The sequence below is a fragment of the Thamnophis sirtalis genome, unplaced genomic scaffold, assembly GCF_051295495.1.
Source record: "Thamnophis sirtalis isolate CommonGarterSnake01/CBP01778 unplaced genomic scaffold, rThaSir2_p1.2 scaffold_5, whole genome shotgun sequence".
Taxonomy (NCBI): domain Eukaryota; kingdom Metazoa; phylum Chordata; class Lepidosauria; order Squamata; family Natricidae; genus Thamnophis; species Thamnophis sirtalis.
In genome coordinates this window covers 32,685,389-32,706,000 of record NW_028261385.1, presented here as the reverse complement: position 1 = coordinate 32,706,000, position 20,612 = coordinate 32,685,389, and the positions used below count along the sequence as shown (strand labels likewise).

Genomic DNA, 20,612 nt, shown 5'->3' with positions numbered 1-20,612 from the left:
AGACCATAATGGTGAAAAACCAAATCTGAAACAATCTGCAGTGCAAAAATAAAGATAACTCTTCTATAGGAATTTGCAATACTATTATAGAAATTAAAACTAATTTACTAAACTTTCAGAAAGAAAACAAACATTGGTTACCTGTTTATCCAGAAATTCTCTAGCATCCTTCTCAATATGACCCTCATAAAGATTAGTAGTCATACTCATGAGGCCAACCTTAGACAGCCCAAAATCTGTTAACTTTATATGTCCCATGGATGTTACTAATAAACTGGAAGAGAGAATAAGCATAAGTAACTATTAGCAACTTCGTTACTGTTGTAACAGAAAAGTGTTTTCAAATCACCATTTAATATTAAGTCTTTATTATAATCACATTCTATCTGCAAGAATGTTGGAATTACTATGACATTTGAAATGTAATTTTTCATGGTGTATATTTAATTTTGAAAACAAAGTGCTACTAGCTTAGTGAGATCCATTAAATCATAAGATAGCCTTAAGGAGTGATGGGAAGAGAGTTGACACCTTAAAAAACTAAAGTTATCAATTTGTAAACTGTGTCACATTTTTTTTAAGAATGTCCATTTAAATTATTCACTATTAAATATCAAACATCATAACACAAATTTATAATGCAGTGGTGTACTCAATTCAAATTTTAAAAATGGAAGTTATAAAATAGTTTAATCAATGAACACATTATGAACATAAATATCTTGAATATATGTACTAATATTCATCTTAATTATGAATTTATTTCACAAATCATCCTTCTTTGTATAATTAAAAATATTGCATTGTGAATTCTGAATATATACAACAAGAATAAAATAAAGATTTGCTTCTTGCTACATATTATACACTCCTAGTTTTTCTGTAAGTATTTTCTGTTAATTACATGCTACATACATACTTATCAGGTTTCAAATCTCTGTGTACTATTCCATAGTTGTGGAGATATTCCAGTGCTAGAACAGTCTCAGCAAAATACATCCTGGCCATATCTACAGGCAAAGGGCCCATATTTTTCATCAAAGTAGCACAGTCTCCACCTAAAACATAATGCATATTGCTATATTTTATTCCACACAGAGAAATCAACCACAACATTCCTACTAGCAAACAGATGGCAGTATTAAAAACAAACTTTCTTATTAGCAAATAAAAAAAACAAAATGCACTTCAGTGTGAACATACAGAAATTTTTTTTTTTTTAGTTCAGGTTAAAATTTTAAAATATTGTACACTAATTTGCTTATTATACTATAGCGAAGAAAGCATTTAGCTTTACAAATGTGCATCACGACTTGGGGGCAATTTTGTACCAACCACAACTTGTTTGGTTGGAGTCTTTCCTTCCCACTCTCATTTCTTTCCTCAATAACCCGTGAGGTAAATTAAATAAGAGATTATAACAGACAAAATGACATTAGATAATCTTGTGATCATACAGAGACTTGATGCTATGTCTCCCTTTTCCATTCCCATTGTTGCTATACAATTACTATGACATATGGAGGAGAGTCATCTTTTAAGTCAAGAGATAAAACATTAGAAATTTCTAATTTTCAATATTCATTTATGGTTCCTCAATATTACAATCGTTGCACTTGACACATGATGTAAAACAAAGACTGTACCTTCCACATACTCCATGACCATGCATAAATGGCGTTTAGTTTCAAAGGAACAATACATGCTGACTACAAATGGATTTTCTGCAAATGTCAGGATATCACGCTCAACAAACGCCTGCTGAATCTGGTTTCGAAGAATGAGATTCTGTTTGTTAATCTTTTTCATTGCAAATCTCTGTCTTGTTTCTTTATGACGCACTAGGTAAACAGCCCTTGGAAAGAAAAGTAATGGGGAATTATTAAATCAATTACAATTTAAAAATTTGTAATACTAAGTAGGTGTGCAATCTGGTAGGAGTTTAACATTTAACATTAACAAGTTTAACATTTGAGAAGTAATAAAATTTATTTCTTAATGCAGCTTGCTATCCCAATTTATCATTCATCTACTCAATTACAGAAAAGAAGCATTCATAATGTTTTGATCATTATCCCTGTTTCATTTTATTAAATTTTTCATAAAAAAAGATACGGCACAATATTACAACTGAAATAATACACAGTTAGATAAAATGTTATTGTACCCAGAAATGTTCAGTTTCAAAGGAAAGTTGAAAGATTATAAATATAAATAAGAAAAAAATCACTTATTTATTATTCCAATTTATACAGCTACCTATGTCATATATATGCTCTAGGTGCCTTATAAATAAATAAAACAATATAAAACAACCAAACAATACAATAGTATAAAAACATAAAAACTATCATAAAATTCACAGCTGAGATAATCACTGTAACACTCAAAACCACCCCAGGACAAGTTCTGCATTAATAGATTAAAAATAAATTACTTAATAATTTAAGTAATAATTAAATAATACATTAAAATTAACATATTGATTATGAACAAGGTTGAAAATGGCATAAATTTCATAGGTAACACTGTTGTTATATTCAGGATTTATCATAAGAAGTTAAAAAAATAGATTCCTCCCTACTCATACTATATGTAGTATCACAATTAATACACTAGTTTAATTTCTTAATTTTCAAACTAGAGAAAGTATACAAAAGAAAGAAAGAAAACAAGTGAAAACTCAAAAACTGAAGATAAATGCCTTTGAACATACCATAATTCAGTGCTTGCAAGCCAATATTATTACAATAAATTAAAATTCAAATTACAATGACACTAACTTAATCAAAAGTTCAAATCACATATCCACTGTTTGCATTTCCTCATAATGTATTTTAGAGAACACCATGTTCTCATTGCCACAAAGCCACATTTACCTCTTCAAAATTTGATGTTTGTGTAAGTATTTATAGCTTAAGTTCCAAGATATATATTTTTATGAAGCACCTTCAGGAAACATTTCAAATATGTTAAGTAGTAGAAATATGTGGATTGCCGGGGGGGGGGGGGAATCAGCAACCTTTCCTCAGTTAGCAGGATTTAAAAGCTCCAGAAGAGAAAAGTATTGTGATTTGGCTTTATCCTTTTCTGGGATTCCGCAATTCTTCAGCACAGAATAGTTGAACAAACAGATACATATGAATGTGCCAGCCTTTCAAAGCAGATTAGACTAGAACAGCATGAGTTGTGTATGCTACTTTTATTATAAGATTACAATAATAGAAACTTGCAATGCTGAATAAACTCCCCCCCTCCCATTCCTTATCGTCGTGAAAACTAAGGATGATCATGTATGAGACACTTTCTTACATTACAATTCTGCTTTGGGCCCCATTTTTATTTTTCTGACTGTTGCCTTAGTTGTGGATCTTCCTCCTCTTATTCAGAATTATTCCTATTGCTCATTTCAGAGGCCCAAAGCCACTCTTCTATTGGTGTACCTACACTTTGGAACAGCCTCTCACTAGAAAGTCAATCTGCCTCCTGTGCTATTAGCTATTTAGAGAGAGAGAAAACTTCTGATAATTTGTTTTCTCATTTTAATATATTTGCACTTAGTGTATTTGGTACATTTACACCTTATGTCTTGGTAACTATATTTCTTAATATACCATAAAATTGAAAATATAGTTTTTGCAACCACGTCACACTGCTGTCTCATATTCATTCATTTATTTAAGAAACTCACATAGCTGTCTGTCTTACACAGATTGGGCATTTTATGGCCTATGAGTCACAACTGGCCCTTTGACAATCCCTGTCCGGTGACAAAGTTGGCAACAACTGGGGGGGGAGTCGGGGGATGGCAGTAAGGAGTGGTCAAGGAGTAGTAGTGGTGCACCAGCAGCTCTCCACAACAGCTCATTTCTCATGTGGGCCCTTGGAAAAATAATAACTCACTCCTGGTCTTCCCCAACCCCTGGGCCTCAGCCCACTATCAGGATGTGGCCCATTCAGAATAGGGTCATGCAAATGGTGGGTGAGCACAGGTGCAGCTCCATTTGTGTGAGCAGCAGGCACTCGCACTCAAAGCTCCATTTATGTGAGTGGTAAGCACATGTACCTGTCACTTATTCAAATAGAGATGAGTGCACTCATGCATGTGCCTGTTGCTCACACAGAACCATCCCCTCTCCCGGAGTCCTTCGGGATTGGGCGGCATACAAATCCATTAAATCGTAATCTCTAATCCCCTATCCCCCCCCCCCCCCGGACTGCCAAGCCAAAAAGGATGGAGACCACTGTTTTATAACACTACTCCGGAAAGTAGTAATCAACTACTTTTCCCACTTTTCCCAAGTATCTTTATCCCATACTTGTAAATGAGCTTTTTGTTTTCAAAATGAATGACACTGTATTATACTTTTTATGCGTGTTTCATTCTTCCAGGATATTAGCTATCCCATCCAATTTTTGCAAGTCTTCTGCAAGTCTGATTAAAAAAACCTCTAATTATTAATCTAAGCTATTAATTTTTTTAAGAGACAAATAAAGGGTCCAAGGCTATATCTTATTTTATTTATTGGAGGAAAACAATCATACATTTCAAATCCATTCTTCTATTAGGGCTTTCCTATCAGCAACCATATTTATCATTGTTCTGAGTTTATTTAAATCAATTGTTTCTGAACTACAAAATGCACATTTGAGTGTTCTCAATCCATCATTTACATTGTCACTTCCATCTAATTTTAATACTACCCCGACTTCCTAGATTAACTTTTCTCTATCAGTTATATTCTGTCAGGAATATCTGATGTATTGTGCTTTTACTCATCCTCTGTGAGACAAGGTAGACATTCCTTAAACAATGATGATTGGCAGAGTTTCTCTCCCAAAAGATGGGGGGATAATGCAAATTTTTCATCATTACTATCTTTATGCCTGTTTGAAAAATCTCCAGTTTACTTTTGGAAATCATTATCTGTTTCTTCTTGTTAGATTGGCCATGCAATAAAAGCTATTACACTGATTTTATTTGTTTTTCTATCTACTTTAACTTAGATATTATATATAGTATTACAAGGTTTATTTATTTGGATTTCAGAGCAAACGCATACATTTTAATATACAATATTAAGTAGTCTTTTTAAATTATTTTAGTCTTTTTGAACAAATTATATTCTATACTTTAGTCAAGGTATTAAGTCCCATTTATCTTCATTATATCAATCAAATTATAATTGCATCAGTACATCAAAAATTCAAATTGTATCTTGTCTCATACAATCACTGAAATCAAAGTATATTTGTATGATGTAGCAGTGCCCCAGGGTCATGTGATCACCATTTGCCAGACTCCCAGCAAGCTTCCAATAAGGAAATTCAAGGGGGGGGGAGCTAGACTCACTTAACGACTATGTGATTCACTTACTGATTACAGCAGAAAGGTCATAAATTGGGCATGGTCACATGATGACTTAATGACCACATTGCTTATTGATGGAAGTTCTGTTCCCAAGTGGAGTTGTAAATTGAGGGCTATCTTTACTAAGTTCCTTTCACTGTGTATATCTCTTCACCATCTTGGTAGCCGATCCCACTTTAGTTTTTCAATGTCTTCTTTAAATGGTGATGCCCAAAACTGGATACATTATTCTATATGGGTCCTGACTAAAGCGGAGTGGAGTGACATCATTTATGACTTCCCTTTAAAGGACCAGGAGAATGGATGACACCACCACCTAATTCCCCAGAGTTTTGTGCTTCCTTCATAAATATTCACAGTCTTCTGCAACATTCCTTCCCCATATTGATTAGAAGGGATAATTTATTATTGTGTATTTAATATGACTCAAAGTTTATTCAGTAATTAATCCTTGCTTTGGGCAGGCAGTGCACTTTATAAGCCAATTGTCAAGCTGACAAACATTTATTTTTATTCCTTGTAGTGTTATTTACCACCATGACTGTTTCATCTTCTGTCAGGATACAGCTGCATCTCCTCTGTCCTTCTGGGATCCAACATCTTTTCTTCTGTTCTGCTGTCTTCATTCTTTCCTCTGAAAATGCCCAGCTTGATTCTTCTGTGAAGTCTTGATAGCGGTTTCTGAGTTCCAGCAGTGCAAAATAGTTTCTATGTAACTTGTTTCTATGTAACTTGTTTCTAATTGCAACTCTCTGACTGCTTGTCCCTTTGACTCTCTTCCTTACAAAGAGTTGCTTGCTGTGTCAATTCTTAAAGTCTCTTTTATTTGATCTGATAAACCCCCATTCTTTGCCACAGGAGCAACAATGGGCATTACTTATTTCTACCAGTTAGCTTTTTCATCAATGGTGCTAAAAACAGTTCATTTGCAGTAAAGATAATGCCAGGTTGTTTTCATGTAACATACAACATGACAAAAAACCTGCAAGTCACATCCGAAGAATCCGGTCCATACATTTTCACTCTGGTCCTTGGTATGTGGAGTTCTGTAGCAGAGGCAGCAATAAACTGCTTATAAGCCAATGTTAATCAAACCTTGCTAAAGGAAAAACAAGGTCTATGCTAGGTGGGGAAGGATCAGTTTATCAAGTTGAAGGAACAGAAAGTACCAAACCAATGTTACAGAGGGTGGATATAATCACCAGGGGAGTATCAGACTGTGTTTTAATGTGACTGAGCAAAGCATTGTAGTTGCTGGCAACATTGAAAGCTATAAAGTAGAAATTGAAACGTTATAATCAAAATGTTTCTGAGGAGTTACAATTTTGACATCTGCTAGAAGTTATAGAAGAGTGTCATTCTGCAAATCTGTGGAGAAGGGTAGTTTGAATTCCCAGGAAGAAGAAGCTACTAAGAGCAAAAAGGCAGAGAGCAAAGAGGCAGCAAAGCATGGAAGGTTTTGGTCAGGAGAAAGAGAGTTAAGAAGACTACTCCTTAGAGATTCCCAGAGTATATCTCAGTCAGAGGTGGTATTCAGAAGGTTCAGATCGGTTCACCCAAATTGGTAATGGAAATCGTGGGTGGGCTCACCTCGCCCCTGCCCCACCCGCCTAAGCTCTATGTCATCCTATTTAGGCACATTTTTGAGGCTGGGCACATGTGCGGAAGATGCTCTTGCAAGCAAAGCGCAGGTGCGGAAGGACGGGCACATGCACAGAAGGGGCACATGTGCCTGCAAAGAGGACATACATATGTGAAGCGAGCGGGTGCACGCACAATGAACCAATGGTAAGAAAATGTTAAACCCACCGCTGATCTCAGTGGTGTAAATAGTTGCTTAAATTTGACAAGATTTCTGTTTATAGGTGAGCAACAATAAAGACTCAATAGCAATAGCAGTTAGACTTATATACCGCTTCATAGGGCTTTCAGCCCTCTCTAAGCGGTTTACAGAGTCAGCATATCGCCCCCAACAACAATCCGGGTCCTCATTTTACCCACCTCGGAAGGATGGAAGGCTGAGTCAACCTTGAGCCGGTGAGATTTGAACAGCCGAACTGCAGAACTGCAGTCAGCTGAAGTAGCCTGCAGTGCTGCATTTAACCACTGCGCCACCTCGGCTCTTGATAGTAAGTCGACTCAGAAGTAAGTCCACCTCTTTCTTAGTTCTTGGTGCCTGACAAATGTTGCAGCCTAGGTGCCTACATTGGTTGTTGATTTTGTAATATTTCTATACACACTAGGACCTGATGGAAAAGCATGCCAGGAATATACTTAATCAGGAGCTCTCAGGATGTACTTATTTTTAATGATTGACACATAAAACATATTACTTTGCCACCATAATCAAACAACTGACATTTTTGCTGTCAGTTCCTATTCCAGAAATGTTTGCATTCTCAATCAATCCCTTAAAACAATGTCTCTCTTCATTTCTCCCAATTCCTATTCTCTGACTTCTGAGCTCTTCCAGCAAATTCCTCTCTTTTCCATTCTCTATTCCACTGAGCTTCTTTCCCATTTCTTCTATACTTTCATGACAGCTGAAGTATGAAGCCGAGTACCCCCTTCAGATTTATGACTATATGTCAGCCTCACGCTATTCAGTGCTTCACACAGCCACTAGCTCACCTCTCAATTACTTCATTCTGTCAACCTGGGATTTTTTCTTCAGGATCACTGAAGAATGCTATAAAGCCACTGTGGCCACCTATTCCCTCTTTCCCTCTCCCTGGAGTCATCTATTTTCATGAGAAATAAATGACAAACGCATTTCATTTTAAACAGCATGTCGGCTTCAGTACATTTCTTCTGACATTTTTCCACAGCAATAGTTTTAGCATTCCTCCAAAAGAAAAACAATTTTTGTGCGCACTAAGAAAAATATATCAAGGTACCTAAAGTTGTGAAACAAAATCCAAGGTACCTAAAATTGTGAAACAAAATCCAGAGAATTTTATGTTTTTACTCACCCATATGCTCCATTGCTAATCAGCTTAATTGTTTCAAAATCGTTTTCACGAGGCTTCCTCTTAAGTTTAAGTGATGCATTAGAATTCTTCAAAGTAAATAGAGGAAAATTAGTTACACCAGACAGTAATACTAGGATTGTACATAGTTTCAGATAAACTTCAAAGCATGCATAAGTGTGCATGAACACATGTTGGCAGCTCCTTAAGTCAAATGGTGCCGTGTCTTGAAAGTATGCTGTAATTGATGAAGGAATCATCTTGGAACAATTAGCTTCTGTAACTATTGGCAGGTTTATGTGAAAACCCCATATATTGTGAAGCATCATTTTCCCTTCTCATCAAAAGCACCACCACAAGTCGTCTGTACATTTAACCAATCCATTAGTTAGCAGATTTTCAGATGTATGCCATTCATCAAATAAATACTGCATTTTCAGTAATGCCCAGCAATAGATTAGAAGCCATTATTTTATCAATTAGATTTCCATTATATTTTAATTACTTGCATACTGTGTTTTAGATATAACTTACAAAGCATCGTCAAGAGTAACCATAACAAAATCATTATAATCAGTCCTAGATGAGAAATATAGTATCATCATTAACATCTAATACTTAATGTTTACTCTAAACTTATGTTTTGTCTTACATCATTAGAATTTTTATGTCTGTACCTCGAAGTGCATGTTAAAGTGGCAGCATGGTCAGGACAACAACAATTTTTCATCTGTGCATTTTAAGGAATGCACAGATGCTGATTCAGATCCCTATTCTTGCCTTATTTACTTTTGTATGACAGCTGAATATAAAAATCAGCTATTTCCCAAATAACACTAAGCTAAAATATAGCTTGTATTTCACTTAGCAATGACATATGTTGCTTATCATTAAGGGTGAGCTAATTCATTATGATTGTTCCCATAATTTAAAAATATCATTTGCATTTTGGGTGGATTCAGCCAAAGCAGAAACTATTTATTTAATAGTAAAAGTACAAGAAAACAAGAGATTTACACTGACCGGTTCATCCGTTTCTGGAGTGGCTGCTGCTCCACTGTCATAGTTAGTTAGCTGAGCTATTTCTATCAGAAAAAAAAGAACATCATTTTTAGAATGCATTTTACGTACGTTAAGTTTTATATTATGTAGCGCACTGTATACTGGTCTAAGATGGAAAGAAAATTCTTAATTCAGGATCTTCTTAAGTGGTATCAACTTTTCACATCAATATCCACTAAATTAAGATCAATGTTAAATTAGGTTCCTTTATATTCAAACGCACCAATATAAAAACAAACAAATTAGGCTTTGAATGAACTGTTGTGTCCCCGAGAATCAAAAACCATTATCATTTATAGGCCATCTAGTAGAATTTCTGTTCACTGTGGCTTTTGAATTCTGATGCACTGGCATCTTAAAACAACGTACAAATTTATAGGATGCTCCATAAATTACTGATAGTTTTTTAAATAAAAAATCATTAGATTTTAAGGTTAAGTATTAAAAATAACTAGTTGGTTTGCAAGGATTTCATGTGCCACATTTAGAATAAAATGTATAAATGAATTATAGAGCTTAACAGGAAATTTAGCAGATTATATGACTATTTTATATTTGAGTAGTTGATTTGTTACCTTCTGAACATTTCCAGTAATTCACTTGCAGCAAAAATATGATGAATGAAATATTTTAAAATGTTAAGATATGTCTAAATATTTATATTCCTTTTAAAGAAAATAATAGATTTGAGCTTCATTCTTGCTAAATGTAGAAAATCCAAGATTATAGCCCCACAAGATATATATTCTTGTTTATCTTCCCCATACTTTCCATTGTAATATCAGAATATGTTTGCACCAGTAGTTTTTGTTCTGCAGAAGCTATCTACTGGAAACAGTAGATACAATCTTAAGTATGAACTATTTTTTATTTTATTTATGATATAAGTAATTAACATGATTACAGTAATTCTAAAGATTTGAAACTTTTAAAATTTTTCCCATGTCTCTTCAACAAGAGCTACCTATCTTATCTTAATCCTATTCTTCCATACTAGATGCTGATACAACATGCAATCATGGCAAGTTAGTAGAAAGAGAAATGATTGGAAATAACGAATCTATATCTTCAAGATCAGAAGATGTGGAGAGGCAGGGCCCATAGAATCGTCAAGAGTCAGTCACGGTTTAACAATCATCACGATCATCATAAGCTTAAATGAATTATTAAAAAATGGACACTGGATGCAGCTCAGAAAAGAAATAAAGATTTGGGTTTTTTGGACTTCTTATGTTTGGATATTAGTTAACTGTCAGCAATGCAAGGGTGTTCCTTGATGTTGCATAAATGGCCCCCTTTTTGCTACACCAATTCTATCTCTTTATCACTTCCTCAAGAGTGTATTTTGGACAGGAAGCAGTGAGGATATATTTTTGTCAGCAGACCTTGGGGATCATCAGAGGTTATCTACCAGCAGATCTACCAGCAGATCTGTGCCTCATTCTAATCTCCTCACATTTATTCAGGTAATACAATAATTCACATGACCAGAAAAAGACATTTATATGAAAATCTCCATGTAAATTATGTCTGTGTTTCAAACTTTGTTATTGCATTATAGATTTCCTCACAATGAATATTTTAGTCACAGAAATAAATACAGAAATAGAAACTTTAAAAAATAAATAATTTTATTTTGTGGTTGCGTACAGGTATTCCTCAACTTGTGTGTTCAGCAGCCAGTCAAAAGTTACAATGGCACTGAAAAAAGAAAATATATAATCATCACTGCACCCCTGGGATCAAGGAATTGCAATCATGAGTTCTTGGCCAAAAGCTCACCTAACAGTTGAGGTATCCCACTGTCACATGATTGTCATTTGTGAATTTGCCTGCCAGCTTTCCAAAAGCAGTCAATTGGGAAGCAAGCAGGGGTAGGTCACAAGTCACTGTGGTAAGTAACTCACACTCTTCACTGCCTATAGTCCTTACATCTTGTAGGAAACTTGCACACCCTCCCCCCACCCAGCAGCAATCATTCCTGGCCCCGGCGTATGCATGCCATACATCACATTTTAGCTCTCTGCTGGCCTGTATGTAAGTTGTCCGGGTCTCCTTTAATGACCTCTGATTTTTGCTGAATGATGGCAATGGAGGAATGCCATCATTAAGCAATGTGATCATGTGATGTGCTTTATGACCACATTGTTTAGTAATGGAAACTCTGGTACCAATGACCATTTTACCTGTACACACAATTATAAACACTGACATACAACTATTTGACTTTGAAGCTGAAAGTACAAAGTGAAAGATTTTATCATGGTAAATAAAACATTCATAATCCAAAATGTATTATCTTACAAATTTATAATAAATCACAACCTAAGTCAAACATGCCTGGAGGGTATTCTTTCAAATCAAACCAGCATGTTTTTATTTAAGATGAAGGGCACTTAGAGTAAAAACATAAAACTTGAGATTAGCTTTACTATCAATAAATAAATGTGAAATTTTATTAAAGAACTGCTGTGAGGAACAGCTTTTGGTTAGTTTTTCATTTTGTAAAAACCAAGCCATTGTAATGTACTTTGACAGTTTTGTCAATCCCATATTTATATTCATAAATAGAAAATCAAAGTGGTTCAGTTATGTATCCTAGTTTTGATTTAAAAAATATCCATTATCTGAGAAGTACACATTATTTGTAAACAGTAGGTAGTAATAGAATAAAATCAAGTCAGCTTTTGAAGCTGAAAGCTAAGGAAACATTTCGCAACGCCTGAAGACATTTTTTAAACTCATCTAAATACCATTAAACATCTGCTTTTTTATTTTATTGACTTAAACCATTTCTAAAGAGTCATAATTCAAAAAGGTAAAGATTTAATCTAAAAGCCACAGGGAAAAATTTCAACCTGGGGAGCATTTCTGAAATACAATGACCACACTTCAATAAATGATGAATCTGCTATTTATTGCTTTGGGTACAAAATAGTTTTATCTAGCATTATCTGAAAAAACTGCATGCATCATTTTATTTGAAAAGAAACTAGACCTAACAGACAAAAAAGTAAAGGATGCAATTTTAAGTCCAATTACTGGAAAATTTCATTGGAAGCAAAGAAATTTATTATAACTGGGGAGAAAAAAATCAATGTCCTTCTTTAAAATGTGCTTTCATAACATAAATCAGAGCTATAGGCTTGAATACTATGAAGTTCCCATAATACAGCACAACAAATAAAGCAGGATCTAATTTATATTGATCCTAGAGAGAAACTGAATTCTCCCTTGATACTATTTTAATTGTTGTATCAATTATCATATATGTATATAGCCAATTTATAATAACTAAGGACCATTATTCAGTTCAACCTAATTTCATTTTGCTTTGAAAAATTGTATTTAGCTAGAGATATATCTGTTTTGTCTCATTCTAAAGAATGTAAAAATAATTGATCAATGATACCTTCTTGAATATGGTAGCTGAAATATTCAATATGCTAATTTCGGAATAAGTCTTATTCAAATCTGCTTATTCTAAAACATGTAGATTATCATTTAATTTACATACTTTAAAAGAATGTGATGCTACAATGAGGGATAAATAGGGTGCATGACATTCAGACTTACATAATACATTTTCTTTTAAGAATGCACAAATAAAAACACTGTGGTTGAAATTCTGGGTTTGTAAAAACAATCAAAACAAATTTGCACCTTCTATAATTTCAAAACAACATAAAGCCATGATTGATTTTAAACATTTAGGATAGAAGAAGAAAGAAAATAAAGATATTATGGTTCAAGTATAGATGAACCTGGATAATGCAATTTGTTTTTCCCTAGCATAATTTATAAACCCATAAAGCCACTATTGCTTGTTCAACAAACTATTGTTAATACTAATTGAACATTACATACAAATAAAACTATATTGTCATGAATACCTATTTCCATAATGGCCAATAATATAAAGCATTAAGTCAAAATATAAACATTCAATTTGACAAATATTCATGATTCTAAGTTAAGAGATTATGCGCAGAATCAAGTGCATTTGTCCTACATTCAATTTTATTATGAAACTAGTTTATTTTTATGAGACAGATGTTTTTGTTTGTTTTTCAATTTGTACTTCTACTTCATTAATTGTCCAATAAATTCTTTCAGATTTTTACGTGAAGATAATTAAAAAATCCTCCAATTATTTTCTATTAATGTTTTGATGTGTTCTCCTATAATACTGGATTTATATCATGCTTCATTATCATGCCCTACAATTTGACTAAATTTTCATTCGTTCCAGCTTTGACAACATTGTCAAACATCTTGCCCCAATTTCCTTCTTTGAAAAAGTTGATATTAAGCCCTGATTAACTCATCAATTATTTTCTGAGAGAGTGAGCTTAATCAAAGGTCTTTTATTATTTTATAGCAGTTTGGAACTAAAATCCCATAATGTATTAGATACACATACTGAAATATGCAAGATTAATAAAAATGGTAATACCAAAAAATGGGCAAAATAAAAAAAACCAATTGTGATTATCATACCTTCCAAAGGATCCTTATTCAAACCCAGTTGACTTATGATGTATCTAGGGATGTCAGTTTTAATGCCTTGCCCCTCTTTTGCATGGCCTTCTGCAGCTTCCAAAAGATAGTAAAATTCTTCAGGATCAAACTCCTAATGGAAAAAGAAGAAAACATGGAGATTTCACCCTTATCCCAATAGGCATTAACCTACTTCTTACTGCAGGAAAAGAATCATTTCTGTGTATGGTTGCTATTATTTTTTATTAATTCTTTATAAAAAAACATTTTATGTATAGCAATTCCATATACTATAAACACAATCATTGCTATATAGATATTTGTTTTGCAATGGAGAGTGAGCAGTTAAAAATGGAACTAAACTTAACTTCTCGCAAAAAAACCTCCTCAATTTATTTAAAAAGGAACTTTTAAAAATCTGGGTACACAGGACCCAGGCATGGGAACATCAAATGTCTACTAGATAAAACTGAAAGGAAGACTGGACTAGCTCAAAGGAATATGAAACTATCATGCTGTAGACAGCATGGAAAAGTAACTTAGTAAGGAATTCTATCCTATGCATACTGCATTTATGCAGCCTACAGTAACTGTGGGGTCCTTGGTGATCTCTGATATGGTTATTTTCTTGTAGATGTGCTTGGATGATGTTACTTAGTTTGGTAATGAAATGTTTATGGACCATAAAGCATCTGTTACATGGCTATTTCCCCACACAGAATTACATGTAAACTCTAAAGTGTAAAATATAACAATGAAATATATGAAATTTGATTAAGTGTTATTTTAACATTCACCATATATATATGGTGATATATTTATATTTGGTGATACAATTTATATATATATAAATTGTATGTGTAACAAATTTCTATGCTATCATAAGCATATACAGTTATATACTGGTGCATTACCAGAGATAAGTAATATGGTTTGTCTCTAATATTACCCAGATATTGTCTGCTTTTGACAGTATTTGTGTCTTAATCAAAGGCCCAAGGTATTGTTGTGTATTTAAGCAATGTACATTGGCAGATTCATCACTTTCTCACTGATATTACCAGACAAGAGATCCTAAAGAGCCTGCAGATCCAGTATTTGTTTTGAACATTTATTAGATATCTATTAAATCAGATGTAATAAAGTTGCCCTATTTTCAGCCAGACCCAAGGGTAGTCCTCTCATCATTATTAATACAGGAGGTTGCTCACTTTATTGGACGGATATATATTTAATGCTATTTATGTTTAATAAAAATATGAACATGTTTATGATTTATATGCTATACTTCACTAGCTATCAAAGTTATCTAAAGCAAACATAATCTTACCAAACATTCAAGTAAACGAGCAGGACGTGCAATCACAATAAGTATTTTTCGGACAAGCTGCTTAATAAATGCCAGTACTCCACTTTCTGATCGTTCTTGGGCCTGTTAAATAGGTATTAAAATAGTCTTGATATTAAACATGGACACAAAGAAACACTAATATGATAGATTAAATATAATGAATTAAATAAACTATATTATTTCAACATAAGCATCTCAACAATCTTGAACATTCAAGAAAACCAATATATTTGTAAGTGAGCAATTACTTCTAGGCATACATTACATAAATGTTAAATGATATTTACCATTTATCATTTGCTTGATTTCTATGGTATAGGAAATTACTATCTAGAAACACAAACATCTTAGTCCAAATTAACAATAAAAGCTAGAGAAGAAATTATAGAAACAGACATAATGTGAAAGGAGCCCTATTGATTGATCAATTAGGGCAGTTTTACCACAATATGTGACCCCAGAAAGTTTGGATGTGGCCCCCAAAATACCTTTAAATTTAGAAAAGTAACAATAAATGAATGGTCTAAGTGTGATAAATGGGGAAATAAATTATATATTTTGGACTGACTTGTAAAAGTAGACTTCCAGAAGTCTAATAACCCCAACCCCAACCATATGTTTTTTTCCTAGGTGAAATATTCTTACAAGCCTTTGTTCGTATCTCAAGAAGACACTTTTTTGCTTCACTTCAAAGCAGTTGTAGGATAAAGTTCAAATCTCATACACTACAATGGTTGACAATTATTTGTAATTTAATTAATTCAATTTGTGGAATTGAATTAAACAGATTACAAGTCACTCCTAGACATTTGGTTTTAAAACATTTGTATAGTTCAATGTGGTAGTCAACCTGGTCCCTACCGCCCACTTGTGGGCGTTCCAGCTTTCATGGTGGGCGGTAGGGGGTTTTGTCCGATACTGAAGCACTTTCCTTTTTTTTTTTAATTTAACTGACTTTTTAAAAAATGTCATAGCATTATTTTAAAACATTTTCATTAGGTTTTCATAAAATCACCATTACTGTGGAACTGGTGGGCGGTTAGAAAATTTTACTACTAACAGGGATACAAAAGTGGGCGGTAGGTATAAAAAGGTTGACTACCCCCGGTATAGTTCATGCATAAAAAAATTGTAAATATTTATAATTAAGATACAAATAACAACAGATTTTGAATAGATTTAATTAGTTTTTAATTCAGCTTTTCCAAGCATTAATAAATTATAATAATACAAGAAATAGATACATCAGTTTGTCAAAATTTCAGAGATATCTGTCTACTAAATGCTACATATCTAATATATTACTATCTGTATCAAATGAAACACTAGGTGAAACTATAAACAAAGCTTTTGTGAAGTGAAAAAAATGCCAGCAATAAAACTCAGTTAACCTTGACCTCAGAACTCCTAAAATGTCAGCTAAACAAAACTGTTCAGATGCCTTGTGACTTCCCTAGGCCCTGCATTGCAATCACAATGTGCCAAGCAGCAGGGGACACAGCCATATACTGAATGTCACAGCTGGGGACTGACTGAAATGCATCACCAAAATACTAAACTGTATTCCCACAGTCTAGTTCCAAAAACAGCAGGCTTTCCTACAAGACTACATGGTTGAGAAACGCAGTAAATCAGACAGAAAATAGAGGATACATAAATGAAAACCATAAAAGTGCCATTTGATTCTAAAGATACTGTTTATAAATGTGCTTGAGAATCAATGGTAAACTTATCCATAAATTAAGAATATCAAAATCATTCCACCGAATTATAAAGCATTAGGTAAAAACTAAAGCATTATTTAAATATTTGTTTCTCCTTGCTGATTTACCACATAAAACCGTATTTTTTTCACAATAGTTATTTAGATTGTACTAGAATGGGTAACATAGACTCATTTGTCTATAAAACACAGAAACAATTATTCCAATCTGTCAAATACTATGACGTGCATTAGGTAAAAATTAAAGCATTATTTAAATATTTGTTTCTCCTTGCCGATTTACCACATAAAACCGTATTTTTTTCACAACAGTTATTTAGATTGTACTAAAATGGGTAACATAGACTCATTTGTCTATAAAATTCAGAAACAATTATTCCAATCTGTCAAATACACTGACATGCAAAGTACTTCCAAAATTATGAAACCTTCATGCATTTTACTCATACATTTTAAACATCTAAAGAATATTAAGTAACAGAGCAATTGACGATGATTCCATGCCAAAGAATAGCAGTTAGCAATAGCAATAGCAGTTAGGCTTATATACCGCTTCATAGGGCTTTCAGCCCTCTCTAAGCGGTTTACAGAGTCAGCATATTGCCCCCAACAACAATCTGGGTCCTCATTTTACCCACCTCGGAAGGATGGAAGGCTGAGTCAACCCTGAGCCGGTGAGATTTGAACCGCTGAACTGCAGAACTGCAGTCAGCTGAAGTAGCCTGCAGTGCTGCATTTAACCACTGCGCCACCTTGGCTCTTTTCAAGAAAGACCTTGAAAAACTGTAATGGAATCAATATCTACTGCCCCAAAAATTTCTGTTTACGTCTGGGGGAAAAACTTGCCTAGAAAACAGCAGGGACTAGTCCAGAAGTAAGCAGTGACTTGAAGGCACAAAATAAATAAATAAATAAACTTTGCTTATAAATTTATGAAACCTTAATTGATTATACCTCTTGTAGGAGCTTATCCAATTTGTGCTGTAATTCAAAGAAATATCGTGAGGTAATAAGACCCTGATGAGATTTATCCAAGCAGTCACGGCCCAGTTCAATGATCTGATGATGGGTGAAGCTGAGCACTCCATCTGCCAAGGGAAGGATGTTCTCAGGAGAATGGTTGGTGATAATCTCTTGAAGCCTTTCTTCCATCTGAGCAGTAGCCTGTATAATATATGTTTTATAGACTTAATAAAGGTATTAATGAACTTAAGCTACTAAATCAAAATTTGCATGAAAGCAAACGCAAAAAATCCCCAAAAATAATTTTAAATTATAAACAAAACTTTTAACTTAATCTGATATTAATAACAAAGCTATAAAGGTACACAAAAAAATTAAAACCATATTTAAAATATAACCCTATAAAGTAGGAATTGTATATATATATACATACACACACACATACACTATATATGGACTTATTGACTCCAGATACATTTTTCTGCTATGTCAATAAGGATGTTTTTACAATTTAATACTAACATAAAAGTCAAAAGTTTTCTGGAATTTAAAAGAACAAAGCTATTAGGGATTATTTTAATCTGGAACACAAGAACACTGTTTTTCCATATGGTTTTCTTGTGAAATTAACACTAGATACAATTTATATTCTTTATTACCTTAGGAAACCTTTCTTTGTACACATGGTTCATCATAATAATTTCATGATCACAGCAGGCAGGTGGACGTCCAGGACTGCAAGAAAGAAATTAACCCTTGAATCTCATTCTAAATTAACTTAAAATTTATAATTCATGTTTTCCACTGACAGCCAGTCGGTTTATTTATTACAAGTCACAATCTGCCCAAATAGTGGGACCAGGTTCTGTTTACAGTTCCAATCTGCCAACAATATCTTATTTTACTTGGTTTCTGTTTGATTGCCAATTTTTGCCTGTGTTTTATTTGCACTTTGAGCCTATCTCACATATTCCATTAATTTACAGCATTATCTTTTTTTAATGTACTTTTCCCTTTTTTTCTCCTGCAAATTTTGCAGTTTTCTGAAACCTGTTAATATGTTTTAATTTTATATGAATGGTGCCAAGCTGTCTACATATTAGATAAAACAGAATATCTTCTAACAATATTTCAATACATTGAAAAACTATTATTAAGCAATTATTTCATGAACCATTCAATACTGATATTATTAATAACAACATTTGGAATATGTATATATTGATACAGATATTAAACAATTATTAATTTAGGAACTAGTAGGACTGAGATATGTTAAAGCCAGTTCTGATATGTTTCTTATATTAGACATCATAGCTAATAAATATTGTACTAGGAAAACAATAGCAATAGCAGTTAGACTTATATACCGCTTCATAGGGCTTTCAGCCCTCTCTAAGTGGTTTACAGAGTCAACATATTGCCCCCAACAATCTGGGTCCTCATTTTACCCACCTCGGAAGGATGGAAGGCTGAGTCAACCTTGAGCCTGTGAGATTTGAACAGCCGAACTGCAGAACTGCAGTCAGCTGAAGTAGCCTGTAGTGCTGCATTCTAACCACTGCGCCACCTCGGCTCTTGTAGAAAGGCTGCCGTAAAATTCTAAACAAGACTTCTGATTTATCTATCCCAGGGGTCGGCCATCTTAAACACTGAAAGAGGCATTTGGATCCGTTTCCCACAGAAAACACCGGGAGCCACAAAACCTGGGTGGGTGTGGACAACTCAACATCACTCCCACCCAGTCACATGACATCCCCCCCAGACATGCCTACCCAGGTTTCATGGCTCAGTGTTTTCTGTGGGAATAGGGTCTCTTTCTCTTCTCTCCCCCTCCCTCTCATTTCTGTTTTTCTCTATTTTTCCTCTCCCTTTCTCTTCTTCCTTCTTTTCTTTTTGCTTCCCTTTCCCTCTTTCTTTTTTCTTTCTTTCTCATTGGATATGGTAGCAAATCCAAAATAAAGTTATTAATTGTAGGAAATTGCTTTTCTGTAATCTTTTCATGATAAACTAAGCTGGCAAGATTGTACTAACAGCAATAGGATATATATTTTGATTTCTTTTGAGTTTGACAATATAATACGTTATCCAAACTTGTAAATAATCATATTTTCAGATGCATTTTTTGCCATCTCTGTTATTTTCTTTTAAAAAAATCAGACTTGCTTCCAATTTGTGCCTTCTGCAAACTGCAGTTTTCTTGGCAAGAGGTCTAGCTTGCCATTGCTTTTGTCATAGGTCTGAGAAAGTTCATTTCTTTCTTTTTTTTCTCCTCTTCCTTTCTTTCCCCCTGATTTGTTTCTCTTTTTTCCTCTTTCTCATTCTTTTCCTTCAGCTCTTTTTCATTTCTTTCTCCCTCTCTACCTTCTCTCTCTAATTTGTTTCCCTCTCTTTTCACTCTCTCCCATTTTCTCCTTCCAGCTCTATTTCATTTCTCTCTCTTTTTTTCTCTTTCTTTCTTGTCTTTCTTGCACATGCAAGCAAATATCCTCCTGGCCGGGATCACGGTAGCGGGGACAGCGACTCCTTCCACTGCTACCACTGAGAAGTGAGTAGCTGGCAGCGCTGCGCAGGAGAGCCACGCCGCACAAGAGACTCCTCAGCACCAGACTCAGGTTAGCGCCAGCCGCGGTCCCCTTCGTGTTGGCTCAGGAACGAGCCGCAGCAGCCATC

At 34.1% G+C, this 20,612-nt stretch overlaps 1 protein-coding gene across 8 annotated transcripts in view; it reads right to left on the bottom strand.

Moving 5' to 3' along the window:
- Positions 1-20,612, bottom strand: part of MAST4 (microtubule associated serine/threonine kinase family member 4) — a 216,035-nt gene that overhangs the window by 30,897 nt on the left and 164,526 nt on the right. For all 8 annotated transcript variants that reach the window (XM_087715576.1, XM_087715577.1, XM_087715579.1 and 5 more), the window contains 9 exons: positions 18,599-18,674; positions 17,931-18,140; positions 15,233-15,334; positions 13,903-14,035; positions 9,364-9,425; positions 8,344-8,429; positions 1,647-1,855; positions 920-1,058; positions 142-274 (listed from right to left, as the gene is read on the bottom strand). In XM_087715576.1, coding sequence (XP_087571702.1) covers positions 142-274; positions 920-1,058; positions 1,647-1,855; positions 8,344-8,429; positions 9,364-9,425; positions 13,903-14,035; positions 15,233-15,334; positions 17,931-18,140; positions 18,599-18,674 — 1,150 coding nt within the window. The remainder of the gene's footprint in view (positions 1-141; positions 275-919; positions 1,059-1,646; positions 1,856-8,343; positions 8,430-9,363; positions 9,426-13,902; positions 14,036-15,232; positions 15,335-17,930; positions 18,141-18,598; positions 18,675-20,612) is intronic.